The 18534-nt window shown below is 44.9% G+C and overlaps 1 protein-coding gene across 1 annotated transcript in view; it reads left to right on the top strand.

Moving 5' to 3' along the window:
- Positions 1-18534, top strand: part of EXOC6B (exocyst complex component 6B) — a 1306513-nt gene that overhangs the window by 191038 nt on the left and 1096941 nt on the right. Inside the window, 2 exon segments of the mRNA XM_029594539.1 lie at positions 12694-12785; positions 12788-12897. Coding sequence (XP_029450399.1) covers positions 12694-12785; positions 12788-12897 — 202 coding nt within the window.

Raw genomic sequence — 18534 nt, 5'->3', positions numbered from 1 at the left:
TATCAGGCACAAACTGCTTGAGATCCTCCAGTTTGTGGAGCCTCCTAAGGAGATCTTGGCGGTACTGGTGCATGAGATCCTTAAGGAGCAACTGCTGAGGATATGGGAACACCCCCTCACAGTGCCTCCTGTTAATAAGAAGATGGATGGGGTCTACCTCGTCCAGAAGGCTGCCAAATTTGATAAGTGTCAGCTGCCCAACCAGTCAGTGGTCAGATCTGCCCTCAAGAGGGTGATGTGCTCTCAGACTCTTTCCTTGGCATCCCTAGGGAAGGATCATAGAGTGATGGGCCCTCTTGGGAGGAAGGTGTTTCAAGATGCCATACTTCTTGCCTGCATTGCGGCCTACCAGCTGTACATGAGCCAGTACTCGCAGGACATCTGGAAGCAGGTGCAGGAGGTGGCCGAGCAGCTGCCTCAACAACAGCAGGACACCCTAATGTTGTTTGTGCATAAGGGCCTAGAATGCAGAAAACACGAGGTCCGAGTGACCTACGATGTTTTCGAGATGGCATTGAGAGTCTCTGCAGCGGGAATTGGTACCCATAGAATGGCATGACTGTGGGCCTCAGATCTCCGACCAGAGGCACAGGAAGGACTTGATGGTGTACTGTGTACTGGGGAGAATCTCTTTGGAGATAGGGTGAGGGACGCTGTGGCTCAACTTCGGGACCACCATGAAACCCTCCAAAAGCTCTCTGCCAGCACTCTGGACCCATCCTTCTCTTCTAGGAGCCCGGCAAGACAGGGGCCCAGGAAGTCTTTCTTTTGCCAAAGGAAGTACTATCCTACGCCCCCTCACTCCCGTCCACACCATCAGGGCTCCTGTGGCTTTCCCAGGCAGCAGAGAGTCGCCAAACCCCAGCCAGCTCCTCAGTCAACTGAAGGGGTGGGGTTTTTACTGGGTCATAGGGAGCCTAGGCCAGTCGCTGATACCCGGGATGGTGGACCTTCTGGTCGGGGGGCAGGCTGCAGTTCTTTGCTACCAGTGGCCCAGTATAACTTTAGACCAGTGAGTTCTTTCCATCATCTGTCAAGGTTTCCAGTTGAATCTATTAGGTGTCCCGCCAAATTGCCCTCTGTGCCCATTTTGGGGGCCGAAGGCGAATCAAGAGGTACTACTAGCAGAGCTCTTCTCCCTCTTAATGACCAGGGCAAAGAGAGCGGGGATTCTACTCCAGGTACTTCCTGATTCCAACGAAAACAGGAGGATTCCATCCCATCTTAGACCTGAGGGCCTTGAACAATTTTCTAAAAAAAGAAAAGTTCAGGATGGTTTTTCTGGGCACCTTGATCCCCCTTTGACAACAAGGGGACTAGCTATGTTCCCTTGGTCTCAAGGAGGCATACAGTCACATTGAGATCTTCTTCGGTCACAGGCAGTATCTCAGATTTGTGGAGGGAAAACTGCACTTCCATTACCAGGTGTTGCTGTTCGGGCTAGCGTCAGCCTCATGGTTCTTCAGAAAATGCCTAGCCATGGTGGCATCATATCTCCACAGGCTGGGAGTGCAATTTTTCACTAACCTGGATGATTGACTTGTCAAGAGCCTCATCTCAGGCAGAGGCAGTCAGGTCCATGCGCTTGACCATCTGGGTGCTGGAGTCACTAGGTTCGTTCTCAACTCCCAAAGTCCCATCTCAGCTAGTCACTTCAATTGGACTTCATGGGAGCCCTCCTAGACATGGCTCAGGCCAAGTCCTTCCTGCATTGTTAGAGGGCCGTCAAATTGACGACCATCACAGCAGAGATTCAACAGAGCCAACAGGTGTCAGCTTGGCACGTGTTAAGGCTGTTGTGCCATAAGGGCGCAACCATCCTTGTCAGTCCCTTGGCACATTTACACATGTGCAGAGCCCAATGGACCCTAAGGTTGCTTAATGTCAAGTGGCAGTTTATTACCAAAATAGGGGACCTACATTCTAGCACTTATCTTAGCTTTCCTAACTTCTTATAGGTAGAAACAATTAGCAATGCATTCTGGACCGAGCATAATGCTGTGGAAGGCACATACTAATGAAACATTAAGACCTTTACCCTGCAGTTATCTAAATATCAGCATTAACAACTTAAATTGTATGCTCTAACTGACTTGTAGCCAGTGCAGGAAGTTCTCCGTTGACAAGGAAGGCTGGATTAACCATCACATATGGGTGACATCATTCAGCAGTAACAAATGAGCCCCCCGTCTCTTAGCTCCTGGCATGTGCGGGAATTACCTCATGACCCCCTTCAATCTTTTTTCATCTGAGCACTAGAATGGATAGGTATCTCTATATCTCTCTAAATTTTTTTTTTTTATAATTCTTGAAAATGTTTTGTTTAAAGTTGCCTCACTGCCTCAGCAGCCACCAAACAGCACTTTTTGGTGCTATTAAAAAAAAAATAAGAAAATAAAAACAAAGAGAAGACATACTTTCTTCAGGATGTTCAGCAAGAAGAAAGCCAGGGTGAATAGTTGTAAGGACTGCTTTTGTGGTAGGAAAATGTCCATTATCAATGGACACAACTTGTGCTACCACTGCTGGGTCCGGACTGCATCCAGGCCAACTGTTACAATTGTGGTTTGATGTCCCCAGAAATCGAGGGCCTGGAAAATGGAGGAACTGAGTAAGCTTCTCAGAAGCTGCAGTCTGACCTCTTCCCGAAACACAGTCTCGTCTACCTCATTGTGAATGGAGTTGAGCGGCAGCTACTCAAAAATTTCTTCCCTGAGGGTGGGGGGCGTTGGGGGCTGAATGCTGGGATGACTTGGAGGAGAGATTGTCTGTTTGGAACTGAGAGAGAGAAAGAACATGTGCCTGTTGGTCATCTGGTTGGTGCTCTGCTCCAGGATTCCTCCCCTCGGCCACTGTGACATCATCAGCTTGGGCCGCTTGCAAGCATTTAACTGTGGCAGCAGCGATGTGTGAATTGGGGGAATGATTGCTGGGAAGAGAGCAGGAGAGATTACTGGAGGAGAGAGAGAACTGGTGCCTGTTAGTCATCTGGTTGGCGCTGCACCCTGGGACCCTCCTTCCTGCCCACTAATGTGTCATCAGCTTAGCAGCTTGTGAGCAGTTAATCACATGTTATAATTGCTAGTTTTGGTAAGTTTCCTTTCGTGTTTGATTCCCCGTGAAGGTGGTACATTGGTGCCTGCCGCCCATCGACGTCATGCCAACATCGTTTTTGGTTTGTGCCCCTTTTGTTTCCTTTATTTCTGCTATGTGAACCATAATAAAACATTCCATTATTTAAAAAATAAATAAATAAATAAATAAATTTGCAGATGACACAAAACTATTCAGAGTAGTTAAATCACAAGTGGGTTGTGATAAATTGCAGAAGGGCCTGTGAAATTGGAAAATTGGGCATCCAAATGGCAGGTGAAAATTAACGTGGTCAAGTGCAAGGTGATGCATATAGGGAAAAATCACCCATGTTGTAGTTACATGAAGATAGGTTCCATGTTAGGAGCTACCACCCAGGAAAAAGATCTAAGCATCATAGTGAATAATACATTGAAATCAGCTCAGTGTGCTGCAGCAGTCAAAAAAGCAAACAGAATGTTAGGAATTATTAGGAAGGGAATGGTTAATAGAACGGAAAATGTCATAATGCCTCTATATCGCTCCGTGGTGAGATTGCACCTTGAGTATTGTGTACAGTTCTGGTCACTGCAACTCAAAAAAGATATAGTTGCGATGGAGAAGATACAGAGAATGGCGACTAAAATGATAAAGGGGTTGGAACAGCTCCACTATCAGGAACAGCTAAAGATGTTAGGGCTGTTCAGCTTGGAGAAGAGACGGCTGGGTAGGACGGATATGATAGAGGTCTGTAAAATCATGAGAAGTGTAGAATGGGTAAATATGATTCAGTTATTTACTCTTTCGAATAATAGAAGGACTAGGGGGCACTCCATGAAGTTAACAGGTAGCACACTTAAACAAAATTGGAGAAAATTCTTTTTCACTCAATGCACAATAAAGCTCTGGAATTTGTTGCCAGAGGATGTGGTTAGGGCAGTTATTGTAGCTGGTTTTAAATAAAGGTTTGGATAAGTTCCTGGAGGAGAAGTCCATTAACTGCTATTAATCAAGTTGACTTAAATAATAGCCACTGCTATTACTGGCATTAGTAGCATGGGATCTTCTTAAAGTTTGGGTACTTGCCAGGTATTTGTAAATTGGATTGGCCACTGTTGGAACCAGATGCTGGGCTTTATGGGACCCTTGGTCTGACTTAGTAAGGCAACGTCTTATGTCTCTTATGATCCTATCTCACTGGGCACAGCAGTGTTCAAACATACATCATCCAAATGGCTAGCAGACTGCATTGCACACTGCTATATGCTAACAGGATTGAAAATTACAGGCACCATCAAGGCTCATCAAGTTAGAACCAAGGCTGCATCAGTGGCTTTTCTGCAACTATACCTTTCGAAATAATCTGTAAAGCTGCAACATGGTCATTATTACACTCCTTTGCGTCCAATTACTGCCTAGACAATCCCTGAGTGACAGCAAATGTGGACAAGCAGTTTTACGTAGTCTGTTCATCCAGGAGTCTGTTCTTAACAGTGGGATCTGGGTTGTGTATTCAAGTAAGCGCTCTGCTGCAACCCTCAGCTTGGGACTCCCCACAAATCATGGCTAATTCAGTCCAGCTTTTTGAAGGAAAAAGTGAGTCTGCTTACCGCAAATGGTATTCTCCTTAGACAGAATATGAATTAGGCATGCTAAATACCTACTCGCCTCCCTGGAGTGTTGACTACCTAACTAGAATTAGCTTTAAAATTGACTGAGGGGGCTCATGAGGCAACGCCCACATGGAAATTTCTGCACATGCTCAGTAGAGTAAAAGTTCTATGAGCTAAGTGAGAGGGCTGTGGAATTCGTTGTCAGAGGATGTGGTTTGTGCAGATAGTGTAGCTGGGTTCAAAAAATGTTTGGATAAGTTTACTTAGGGGCGGATTTTCAGAGCCCTGCTCGCCTAAATCCGCCCAAATCCGGGCGGATTTAGGCGAGCAGGGCCCTGCGCGCCGGTAAGCCTATTTTACATAGGCCTACTGGCGCGCGCAGAGCCCCGAGACTCGCATAAGTCCCGGGGTTTTCGGAGGGGGCGTGTCGGGGGGCGTGTCAGGGGCGTGCCCGAACCGCGCGGCGTTTAGGGGGCGTGCCGGGAGCGTTTCGGGGGCGGGCCCGGAGGCGTGATTACGGCCCGGGGCGGCCCGGGGGCGTGGCCGCGCCCTCCGGACCCGCCCCCAGGTCGCGTCTAGGCGCGCAGGAGGCCCGCTGACGCGCGGGGATTTACGCCTCCCAGAGGGAGGCGTAAATCCCCAACAAAGGTAAGGGGGGGGCTTAGACAGGGCCGGGTGGGTGGGTTAGGTAGGGGAAGGGAGGGGAAGGTGAGGGGAGGGCAAAAGGAAGTTCCCTCTGAGGCCGCTCCGAAATCGGAGCGGCCTTGGAGGGAACGGGGGTAGGCTGCGCGGCTCGGCGCGCACCGGCTATACAGAATTGATAGCCTTGCGCGCGCCGATCCAGGATTTTAGTGGATATGCGCGGCTCTGCGCGTATCTACTAAAATCCAGCGTACTTTTGCTTGCGCCTGATGCGCCAGCAAAAGTAGGCCTATTCGCATAGTTTGAAAATCTACCCCTTAGGGAATAGCCACTGCTATTAATTGCATCAGTAGCATGGGATCTTCTTGTTGTTTGGGTACTTGCCAGGTTCTTGTGGCCTGGTTTGGCCTCTGTTGGAAACAGGATGCTGGGCTTGATGGACCCTTGGTCTGACCCAGCATGGCAATTTCTTATGTTCTGTTCAGTGCTGCTGGATGACATCACCAACATGTCATGGTAATTCATTCTGCTGTTTATGGAGAACACAGTTTATAGTATATAAACTTGCTTTTAGCATTGAGGGGGAGAGAGATGATGTCCTTTTTCAGCCACAGGTTAGCTGGGCAACTATGTTCTGGACCAGTTAGACTGCACATCAGTCTGCTCATTGGTTTTTCCTTTGAGATTATTTCTGAGTGACAAGACCAGCATCTGGACCACCTCCTGAAAACATACATCGCAAGCGATATACCATGCAAAGTTTGAAATAGGCCGATTGCGTCATCTTTGATACTTCCCTCTAATGAGAAAGTGAAGTCAAGTTTTACTCCTAAGAACTTAAGCTCCACCAATAAAGGAATCTTTGCTGACCCAATATCAAGCACAGAAAAGTGGGTGCAAGACAGTCTAATCAGCCACCCAATGAATCTCATTCTTGCTCCCATTCAATACCAACATATTTTCTGAAAGCCACTCAGCTAAAATCTAAATGATGAATTTGAACTTCAGTAATAATCCTGCCAGATTCAGTCCCAGAGGAAAAATTAACTGCACACCATCCGCTTAGATATCACCCAAAAACCCAGATCCCGAATCTGTTTTCAGTGAGGCAATCAGGATGTCAGTGTTCACACATTGGTGACATCTGATAGCCTGTCACGGAACGTTTATCTCAAAGATTCTAGACCTTTGAGCATGCTCTACTGAGCATGTGCAGCTGTAGCCACCTCCCTGTCTCTCAGGCAGAAGCCCTCTGTCCTTTTTCTGCAGCTAAGGCTGTGATAATTCTGGAGCTGCAAGCAGCTATTTTTTTCAGGCAGAGCTTTGGTGTTTTTTATTTTCCCTCACTTCGCTTGGGGTAGTTTAGGTCTAATTTATTTTTCTCTCTCTTCTCAGCACCTCTCTGGTTGCAGTCAAGTGGCATGGGCATCTTGGATGCCATCTGCCTATCATGTACATAGAGTGCCATGTTTGCATCAAGTGCCTGGGTTGCCATCATTCACCATTGTTGCCATTGAAATGTCCTCGACGTCAGCAAATGCTGGGTGCACCGTGGGGTGCCACTTCCAAAGGTGCCTCCAAGCGATGAAGGGCAGTACAATCAACGCCGTTTCCCTTGCTTGAGCACGATGAGCTCTGCAGCTACCATAGTGCGTCATCAGGTGCGCTGACAGTGGGGTAGCCTTTGGAGAGGGTTGGCTATGCCGCTGTTTGCCAGGCGCACCACTGAGGTGCTACCATCACTTTTGGCACCTTGGAGTGCCAGGGTGCCGAGAGTGGCAGTACTACCATGACGCTGTGAGTATGGTCACCGTCATTCCTGTTGTGGGTGTTGCCTGAGTGCTGTAGACTTTCTGGAAGCCGTTCCTTCCTTAGCATTTGGTAGGTAACACACAGGGCATCCTCAATATTGTGCACCATCACCACATGTACCAAAATATACTTCCATGCTGAACTGTCTGTGCTAGGTGCATCATGACAGTGGCTCTTGATTGCAATCAGGAGCCAGTGGCAAGTGACACCAGAGCCACTTTTTAGTGCCTTCGTGTGTCTGGCACCCAGGGGTGCTATTGGACAACAATGGCAACACCTCACACGTGGTCCACCTCTGCAGGTTTTGTGCCATTCAGGCCATGGCATGGACTGCTAGGCCTACAGCTACTGCGTCTTTCCATATATGCACATCACTGTCATCTCGATGGAGTACTGCAGCACAGGTACACAACGTTTCTGTTGCAGCACGCAGATTTGGCGAAGGGACATCAACTTCACGTTGCCACTAGCATTTGTTGTTCTTCTACCAACAGACATTCCATACTGGTGCGCTGCAGTTGCTGGTGCATTGGGATGTCTTGGACAAGAATACAATCCTATTCACTCCATTTTGGGGTGGATAACAGTGTACTTTCCCCCCTTTCAGGAAGAGATAGGGTTGGCTTTCCCCTTCATTGGCTTACGCTGTGGATCCCCTTTAGGGGAAACCTCCAGGTCTCATTCCCTCTGTGGTGTGTGACTCCGGGATTGATGATACAGCCCTTGATTCACATGAATCAGTGCAACAATGTGGGCCAGCTAGTTCATTTTTGCTGTTTATTCCTGTGCCTGGTTGCCATGTTGACCCTAGTGTTCGACTATGCGACCAACAATGACTGTTCCAGTCTCCGAGAGGACCTCATAGGTCAACAGTTGTGCCCCACTCTCATCTGGACGGTGCAAGGGCTTCCAGAATCAAACAGATTTGGTGAAACAGTGCGCTATCCCCCCATCTCAGGAGTGAGAGATCTGACTTTTGGCTTTCAAGAGGTGCCTTGTTTTGTGCTCAGAGAAGGGGTTGTTTTCAAATCCCATCTTCTGGTTGGTTTAGCCTCTGAGTGGGAGCTGCCCTCTGTTTTCTCACGGGATCCGAATGGGTGTTCATTGGGAGCTCTCGCTTCTCCTTTGCACTGTTGTACAGTGGGCGATGAGCTTCCCTCTCCTAGAAATCTGCACCCCAGTAGCAGATGATGATTCCTCTCACATGAGCGGTGTGCCTCTTTGGATACCTGCTGAGCACAATCGGCATAATTTTACTTTGTACTGCTCCTACCCATCAGTGTCAAATTGGTTGGCACTCCACCTCTGAGAGGAGGTTTCTCCTCCCTCTTTCTTCACTGGCAGGTTTGCTTCCGAGAGTTTGCTATATCTAGGGCTTCCTCCTAGATTGTTAGGATCACGTGAAAGCGGCTCCTGAACCATATTGCAGTCACAAGTTCTTTTTTTCCTCTTTTAGAGGTGACCCTGTTAGTAGATGAGTTTGTTGGCAGCTATAGAAATCCCTGTCCATGAGGACATTTCCACTTGTGTGCTGTGACATTATCAGGTGGACTAACAGGTTATCTTGAGTCATAGGTTTTGATACCTAGTCTCGGTTGGTGGGCAATCTGTTCTACTGATCAGACTGGTTCTGCTTTGGTACCCTCAGGGTTCTCAGATTGGTGAGGAAGTCTTTTTCCACAGGGGTTGCCTCTTTCAGCATTCCTGTTATCTCTGTCAGCAGAGAGGTTTATGGACTTCTTCCTTAGATTGTTCTCATCCTGCTGAAATTTAGGACTCTCAGTTTCTTTATTGAGAGCAGATGGGCCCTGTGGGCTGTACTTGCCTCAGCAGCAACTCCCTGCTGGAATTGGCAAGGGAGTTTTTCTGGTTAGGAAATCTCTCATCTATATTTTCTACAGCCTAGCCCTAGTGGCTGTTTCTTTTGTCCTGCAGCCCAGGGGCCTGCCTCCTTGGTTGTTCACCTCTTCTGACTTTCAGTCAGACAATCTAGGAGGAAGCCGGGGGGGGGGGGGGGGGGTAGCTTTTAGCTTGGGATACACATGTGTTAGGACTGCCATCCTACTTGTCCTCGGAGAAAGCAGAGTTGCTTACCTATAACAGGTGTTCTCAGAGGACAGCAGGATGTCAATCCTCACAATACCCCCTGCCTCCCCTGGGAGTTGTTTTTTTTGCCCATGTATTTGCTATATTTTGGACTGCGTGGCGCTGCCTGCTAGACAGGAAGGTGGCTACAGCTGCACATGCTCAGTAAAGCACGGTGAAAGCTCTAGAAACTATGAGATCAAAGTTTCGTGCCAGACTCCATTGGATGATGTCACTTATATGTAGGGACTGACAATGTTCTGTCCTTGGAAAATGCCTGTCACAGGTAAGCTTTAGGACCTCTATGGGATCCCACAACTCATCAAATAGGACTCGACTGCACTCTGTTCACGCAAACTGAAAAACTCCTGTCTGTTAGGAAAGATGAGTCACTTCAAAATGTCCCCATTTATTCCCAAAGACCTAAAGTTCCTGAATGTAATACACTTTGATGTGCTTAAAAGGCGGAATATAAATCAAATAAATAAGTTGGCAGCATTTAAGTAGAGTAGTGTAATCCTCAAAATCAAAGGCAGCTGACGTTTAATAAAATCAGCAAAGCAGAATGTCGCCTGTCTAGTACCCGCATAAACTCACCTTGCACAGACAGCATAACAGTTTCGGTGCTATGTCCCACCAAAAAAACACCTTGACAGGAATGTGTTATCCTCCTCTTCCAAAAATATAGGCAGTGGATCCGCCACAGCCCTTTCAAAAGGCAAGTTTATTTATAAAGGGCAATTTGGCAGTAGGATGATAACTAGCACAAGATAGGGGGGTCAAAGCTAGGTTTCTTTTAATAGTGGAGTCAAACTGTGCTGTGTGAACTACAACTTCCTTCAGGGAAAAATTAGTAAAGTACATAATTAAATTCTGACCCTCTAAGGCAACGTCTCCTAGACAATGACTCTGTATAGATCTATGCTTTGACCTCACTTTCAGCTTGTGTGCAGTTCTGGTCTTCCCATTTCAAAAAAGATGTAATGGAATTAGAAAAGGTACTGGGAAGGGCAGCAAAAATGGTGAAGGGGATGGAATGGATCCCTTATGAAGAAAGGTTAACCAAGTTAGGGCTCTTCAGCTTGGAGTAGAGATTTATAAAAACACAATTGGGATGGAACAGGTAAGTAAGGGACAGTTATTTACCCTTTCGGCTAGTACTAGCTCTAGGGCAGAGCTTTCCAAACTTTTCATGTTGGTGACACACTTTTTAGACAAACATAATTTCGTGACACAGTAATTCAATCTACCAGCAAACCAGAAGTTAAAGGTTAAACGAACAAAATGTATTTCAACAATTTATGTATGTTTCCTTAAATATATACATAAATAAAATGTTTCACAACACAACCTCTCATAATAAATATTTGCAGGCTTCCACTTCTTCCATGCTGATCTCGTACATTGTGAGATCGGCATAGAGAAAGTGCTACTCTTGCACATTCCCAAAGATTACATGTGCCAATCACTAAAAAGTAATTTTTTTTTTTACCTTTGCTGTCTGATCTTAGTTTTCTAATCGGTTGGTCACAGGCTTTTTTTTCCCAGCTTTCCTTTCTTGTTTTTTTGCCAATTCCTTTTACAGGGTCTTTTTTTCTATTTCTTTTCTCTCCATCTGTCTTCCCTCAAACACATAATCAGGTTCTCATTCTCACACGCTATCTCACACATTCTCACACACACAGGCTCTCACTCACATGCAATCTCACACATCCACAGCTCTCACTCTCACATGCCTCTCTCTCATACATACATACATACATACTGTCTCTCTCGTGCACATGCTGTCTCACTCTCACACACACAGGATCTCTCACTCCTACATGCTCTCTTGCTCAAGCACAGGCTCTCACTGGCACATGCTGTCCCTCTGCACGGGTTGCCGAAGGATGGGCTCTTCAGAGGCCCTGATCTTCCCTGGCCGTGACATGGGATCTGCAGCGGCCCTGCTATCGGGTTTCCTCCTCTTCTCGGGCTGCCGTGACGTGGGATCCGCAGCGGCCCTGCTATCGGGTTTCCTCCTCTTCTCGGGCCGTCGCGACGTGGGATCCGCAACGGCCCATTAATGCTGCTCCTCTTCTGTACGCAGCAGATGCTCCTCCTCCTTCCTGCCCACGCGGCTCCGGCAACGTTTTTCTTCCAGGGCTGCACAGGCAGGAAGGAGGAGGAGTGAACGTGACCCTTTTCTTTGGGCCATGGTGATGTAAGCTCCACCACTGCCTGCCGATCTTCCTGCTATAGTTCCCTGCTTCCGCCGGCCCTGTGGACCGAGCGACACACCTCCACACTACAGGCGACACACTAATGTGTCCCGACACACACTTTGGAAAGCTCTGCTCTAGGGACACTCCTTGAAACTGCCAGGTAGCAGATGTAAAACTAATTGGAGAAATTTGTTGTTGGAGGATATGGTCACAGCAACTAGCATAGCCGGGCTTAAAAAAGGCTTAGGACAAATTATTTGGAAGAAAAGTTCATAAACAATTATTAACAAGGTGGGACTCCAGGAAACCCATCACTTATCCCAAGGAGTGAGCAACATGAAACTGGATCTACTTTTTGGGATTTGCCACTGCCAGACAGGATGTCAGGCTTGATGGGCTTGGCCTGACCCAGCATGGCATTTCTTATATTCTTAAGTGCTGATCTGCGAGTTGTGGCACCTTACATATGTGGCGCCTGATGATTGCCCTTGTGATTCTGGAGCTTTGAACTGTAGCAAATTCTTGTGAATTTGCCACAGTTCAAAAAGGTTCAGGCTTGGTGACCTGGTAGAGAAGCACCACTAAAATGAGCTAACTGAATACAAACTAAGAGTCAACAGGAAAATATCTGAAATGATATCAACTTGTTACCATATATGAGTTGTTTATATTGCATCACATCCTTTGCAATCCACTGAATTTTTGAAGGGTGGAAGTAACTAAGATGTTGCCTGGCACCCTGTTACATCACATTAACTGGGATAAATGGAGCTCACTCAATTTGTAGAGAACGACCGCCCTCTCTTCCAAAGACATCCATTCTATGTCTTGTGCACCGAAACATTATTGTTCGAGATAAACCAGCTGTGCCACAGGGCAAGTCAGCTGAAGTAACATCTCTTTTTTTTAAATTTCTTTTTCATGCTGACTTTGGGGAGGTTTAACACCACATGTCTCAGCCAGTCAGATTGCTCTGAATTTAACTGCACATTTTGTTTATTTACAGTTTTTGGTTTGTTATTATAATGCAATAATGTGTGTGTGTGTAAGTACTTGTGGAATTTGTATGGGCTTTAAGAGGAAAAAGATGAGAAATGGAAATGCAGGGGAGAAAAATATGCAGGATGAAAGCTGTCTGCACCAACCTATTGCCTTGAAATCTCTGTAAGTGATTTGGCTTCTGCAGGGAAATCTGCTGTAACAGTGTTTTGAAATCTGGACATGCTTTCTGCCATTTTTTGACATGATACATTCTTTGTCACTAGGCATTACCCAGCACTGAAGACCCTAGAGCATCTTGAGCACACTTACCTGCCCCTGGTGAGCCATTACCGTTTCTGCAAGATCATGGCGGAGAACATCCCAAACTGCGTGAAGAGATAAAGGAGGTTTCCATGTCAGACCTCAAAGACTTTCTGGAGAGCATACGAAAGCATTCAGACAAAATTGGAGAGACTGCAATGAAGCAGGTAGGGGCTTGTTCTGCTTAATTCTTGATGTTGGACTGAATGGCCTTTGTGGGCTAAGGCAGTGGTAGTTCATAAAGTCCATTATAACAGGTCTAGGGACACTTCCCTCTGCGTATATAAAACTACCAAACTGGAGATGGGCTAAAACTCACCTATTATCTAGGTATTTGGGTAGGTGAATTTTACCCTTCATGATCCTGATTACAAAATAAATATATTTAAAAAGGGCCCCCAATACTGGGGTTGAAAACAACTACCGTATTTTTCGCTCCATAAGACGCACCTAGGATTCAGAGCAGGAAAAGAAAAAAAAAAAAAATAAATAATGGTGTGCTAAACCGGCTCTGTTCCTGGGCATCTGGGCGTCTTATGCAGCAAATTAGGGGAGGGCGTAACATTTTTTTTTTGGTCCCCATTTCATTTTTGGGTCTGGGGAGGGCCTTTTCTGTCCACTCCCCGGATCAGAAAACATTTATCGTTCTCTTTGTTGGGAAAAATAACAAAACAAAAAACCCCATCCCAACCCTTTAAAGTTAATTAACTACAACCCGCCACCCTTCTGACCCCTCCAAGACTTGCCAAAAGTCCCTGGTCTTCCAGCGGGGGTGTGGGAGTGATCTCCTGCACTTGGGCCATCGGCTGCCAGTAATCAAAATGGCGCCGATGGCCCTTTGCCCTTACTATGTCACAGGGGCTGACCAATGGCACCGGTAGCTCCATAAGACGCACATCATTTTCCCCCCACTTTTGGGGGAAAAAAGTGCGTCTTATGGAACGAAAAATATGGTATATATCTGATGATATTTTTAATCAGATTCAGCAATAATGATCAGTTTTGTTTTTCTGGAGAAGTTAGTCTTTTGGTTCCAAACCTGTGAGCCTTGCTAGACTTATTGTAGAAGTTTTTATTCCTCTTCCTCTGGCTCATCAATGTTAGAATAGCCATGCAGCACGCACTGACTCAGCTTGCAGGAGGCCTAGATGGATACTGTCTGTATCTAGAACATGGACTGGTGTATTATGTATTTGTGATGCAGTCTGTGAAGTCAGTATCCATAGCCTTCAGTAACTACTGTGCAAAAGGCTACTTCCAGCCCAGGGAAAGATTTTGTAACCCCTTGGGCAGTATCTTTACCTGCGGATGCCTCTCGTGTACATGAATGCTCTTAAAGATAGGCCTCCCTTATTAATCTCCTGAATGAGATGGTCTACCATACAGTGATGTGGATCAGATTATAGGTGGATCTTGATATCCATATGTGGTGTATTTTTTTAGTCCAAACTCTTTCATGAATCTATCACCTCCTTTTAGTACAGATGGAAAGTCGAGTTGTAGGGCAGTGACTTCTCCCACATGTCCAACCCCATGATAGTAGGAGGAAGAGCCCAAGTCATTATGTACCTTATGTGGTTCTTGTTGCCCCTCAGTATGTTGCTGATGCAGTTATAGACCAAGAAACTCTGAAGTATTGTGATGAGTTTGGGGGTTCTCTTCCCCCTCCTTTAGATTCTCCTTGAACAGAACTGCACATTCTACACAATCCATCTTGGAGTTCCAGATTTTAGAAGGAGATTGTACTGATGGCTCGGGCCACTGATGTCCGAGAAGTCCATACCTGCACTGCATACTAGAGCAATGGTTCTCAACCCAGTCCTCGGGGACCTAACCATTCTGGTTTTCAGGATTACCCCTAATGAATATGTATTAGATATATTTTCATGCATTGCCTCCAATGTATGCAAATATATTTCATGCATAATCATTAGGGATATCTGAAAATCAGCCTGGCCAGTTGATCCCTGAGGACCCGGTTAAGAATAACTGTTCTAGAGCATAGGAATAGCCTTATTCTTGAGCACCGGACCTTTTCCTAAATGAAAGCTTTCTCATTCTCCATTGTACCAGCTTACTTGTTCGCTTTCAGGATTCTGTCATCCCAATATTTCAGGGCTACACTGCCTCTCCGAATCACATCCATAGGTTTTTGATGAGACTTATCTTGGTAGGAAAGGGGATCAGGATGGAATTTGAGTTCCAGTCTTCAACCAGTGTGTTCCAGCTTCCTGCTGTTCGCTTTTGATCCCAAAGCTCTTAAGTCCTTGCATATGTCTGCTGCTGTCTCATCAAGGTCTGGTCTTCACAGAAGATGGCAATATCCTCCCTGTAGAGCTTTTGCTGCCTTCCTTGGCTGTCTGGTAATGTGATGCCTCTGATCCTAACGTGCCATCTGACATATTCTGCAATGAGCTGTATAAAACAGACGAAGAAGCAAGAAAGGACAGCCTTGTCCGACCTCTGACTTGGTAGGAAAGGGTCTGTTTTCCAGTGATTAACTATTACAGGGCTAAAATATCAGCATACATTTATATATTTATAGAAAAAATCTGTAACCAAACCTGTGGAGCACCTTGTCCAGGGAGTCATGAGTGTTCTTATGTTACTCGGTTACCATATACTGTATTTATATCCTTGAAAATTGACTATTAATACCTAACAAGTTAATTTTCAAAGGAGTTACACATGTATAGTCAGCAGCTTGTATTTGTATTCATGCTATTTTATAAACATGAAAAGTACGCATGTATTTTTGGTTTCACGTACACATTTACCTGAGCAAAAAATGGGTGGTGGTAAGAGATTCGTGCTTAAATTGCTATTTTATAAGAGATTTAAGGAAATACATTAGGTGGCTTATTCGCTCACTTTTATATCTATTAACTAGTGCAGATTTCTGCAATTTTTGGGTGGAAGGTCTGGGTGAACTGGGGAAATTCAGGATGAGGTAGTAGGAGCGTCTTGGTGAACTGGAGAAGGTATTGGCAAACTAGTGATTTCAAGTACGCATACATATTTTAAAATATACCAACTTCCGCAAGTAAATTGGGGTTTTATGCATACAAGTTATATTTTTTCATGTGCAATATATACGCACGCATGTTTATAAAGTAGGTAGACCAAACAGAGGGAAGGAAGTGTAGGTAATTCAATAAGTCCCTCAACTTCAGATTCTTTTCATCAAAGGTTTCTTTTTATTTTTACATCGGCAGCTCCATTGCTTTTACAAGCACAGAATTTAAGAAGGGTCCCCCGATTAAAAGTTGAAGAATCCCTGTCTCTAAATGCTTGTCCCACCCGACGCAGCCGGGTTTGGCGAAACACGGGTCCGTGTCGGGGGACCCTTCTTAAATTCTGTGCTTGTAAAAGCAATGGAGCTGCCGATGTAAAAAGAAACCTTTGATGAAAAGAATCTGAAGTTGGTGAAACTTGAAACTTTGACATAAGTTTTTTCATGCTGGGCTCTATCTGATGATGTCACTCAGTGTGTGAGGACTAACATCCTGCTGTCCCAGGAGAATACCTGTTATAGGTAGGGCACTCTGCTTTCTCCATAGCCATTTCTACTTCAAAACATTTATGGACTTGGGCAAAATAATTATAATTGCTTATATTTTACAATTGACTCCATCTCTGAATTATATTCAAAGTACTTAATTACTCTCAAATTCCAAGAGAGCAAGAAATAGGATCATATCACTCCTATATTAATGTCATTACACTGGTTACCAGTAAAAAAAAAATTCCGTATTTAATATAAAGTTTTGTGTGTCATTCATAAAATCATCTGATTGGTTGGGAGCCACATTACACTTTCATATTCTGCAAAGATATCTTAGATCAGCAAATAAAGGCTTATTAAGCATACTTTTGATCCAAAGTCCCCATTTGAGTGAAGTTAGGGACAGGGCTTTATCAATTGCCAGACCTAAACTGTGGAATACGATGCTTAAAGAACTCTGAATACAGAGTGATTTTTTTTGATCCTATTTCTTGCTCACAAGTTATCCATCTAAATGGCAAATGTAGCATATTCAGCCACTTATTTGCCTAAATTATAGACTGATAAGTAGTTATCTGGCTATAATTTAGATGGATAAAAAAGGGGTGTTTCGGGGAGTTCAAGGGAAGGGCTGAGATATCTGGCTAACCTAGCTGAATATCTGGTATATCTGGCTAGGTTAGCTGGTTAACTTTAGACCTATTTTCAAAGATATCCAATTAAGTAAAGGTCTGTAAAAGGAAAAAAACAATACATGTAAAAGGGCCTGTGACCCATTTCTTTTGATCCCTTGTCCAAATTATAAATGAGGCCCTTTTGGCCTTGTATCTGGCATCACTCAAACCAAATAAAGTATGTTTAAATGTCCTGGGCCTGCCAACCTCGTTAGTGTTTTAAACAAATCTCCTCCACCCACCCACCCATAGCTTAAGATGTGGCCAGTCCACAAGGATCCCCCCCTGGACCCCTCCTCATTCCCCCTCCCCCCCCAGTCCTGACAGTCCATGCCAGGAGCGGGGTATTACCTTTCCCACTCCCAGCCCTCCAGATGTCAGATTAATCGCTGGAAGCATAAGTTATGCACTACTTACACTTTCAGTCTCAGCGCCGGGAGGGGGTGAGAAAATACTCTGCTCCCGGCATTGATTGTGAGGTTTCGGGGGTGGAAATGGAGGAGGATAACTTTGAGGGAGTATATTCAGCGGGACTTGCATCTCGCTGAATATACTGGACAAGTTATCTGGCTAACTCTAGCTGGCCAACTTGTCCACTAAACGGCCTACTGAATATTGGCCTCAAAGATCTAAAGAAAGCGCTTGTTCTTATCAGGATTACAGACACATATATAAACATTTCAGCAGAAATCTATTCCTTTGAGAGTGGCCAACACTATTCTTTCGCCCTTCTACCCCTTTGGCAACTGTCATCATTTGGATGGTTCAAATCTTTTTTAGAAAATCGCACTTACAGTGCAAGCTGGAATTCTAAATGTTCTGCTTCAATCCCACTTCTCAGTGGTGTCTCTCAAAGCTCTATTCTTTCTCCCATACTTTTCAATTTATATCTCTTTCCTCTTGCTACTCTAATTCAGAGTTTGGGTTTCTTGGGGTATGTACTTTTTATGCAGATAACATTCAGATTCTTGCTTGTGTTAAACTCTCATCTACCGACCAATCTGTCAGAGTTCAATAACTGTCTTTATAAAGTTACATTCCTCATGTTGAAGGTTAATCCTTCAAAATTTGAAGCCATTTGATTCACTCGCACTTCTTTCTTCTGCTCTTCCAATTCCAATGATGGCAGGTTGTGCTGTTCTAATTAAAAATACAATTACTACATTAGGCTTCACTTTTGATAACCAACTCCATTTTTCTCATCATGTTTCCAAAGTGCTTCAGTCTATTTTTTTTCTCAGATTTATTCGACGTCTCCAGCCATTTTTGGATAGTTCTGATCTAAACATTCTGGCTCATGCCTTTATCTCTAGGCTTGATTACTTTAATGCATTATTACATGGTCTTTGTGCAGCTCAACTTAAACGACTTCAACTGGCACAAAACACAGCTTATAAAGTCATTTTTCACAAATCTAAATATGATCATGTCACCCCTCTGCTGTTTAACTTACATTGGCTTCCAGTATCTTTTCATATTTTATTTAAAATTGGATTTTAAAATGTATTCAAAATTAAGGCTTTGAGGTGGGGCACTCTTTATCTTGTTTCTGTAATTTCTCCCTATCTTCCTTCTCCTCAATTATGGTCTTCACAGCAAGAACTTTTAGTGCTACCTTCTATTCA

This window comes from Rhinatrema bivittatum, chromosome 1, assembly GCF_901001135.1.
Source record: "Rhinatrema bivittatum chromosome 1, aRhiBiv1.1, whole genome shotgun sequence".
Taxonomy (NCBI): domain Eukaryota; kingdom Metazoa; phylum Chordata; class Amphibia; order Gymnophiona; family Rhinatrematidae; genus Rhinatrema; species Rhinatrema bivittatum.
Note: the sequence above shows the minus strand (reverse complement) of the source record. Positions and strands in the feature narration are given on the sequence as shown.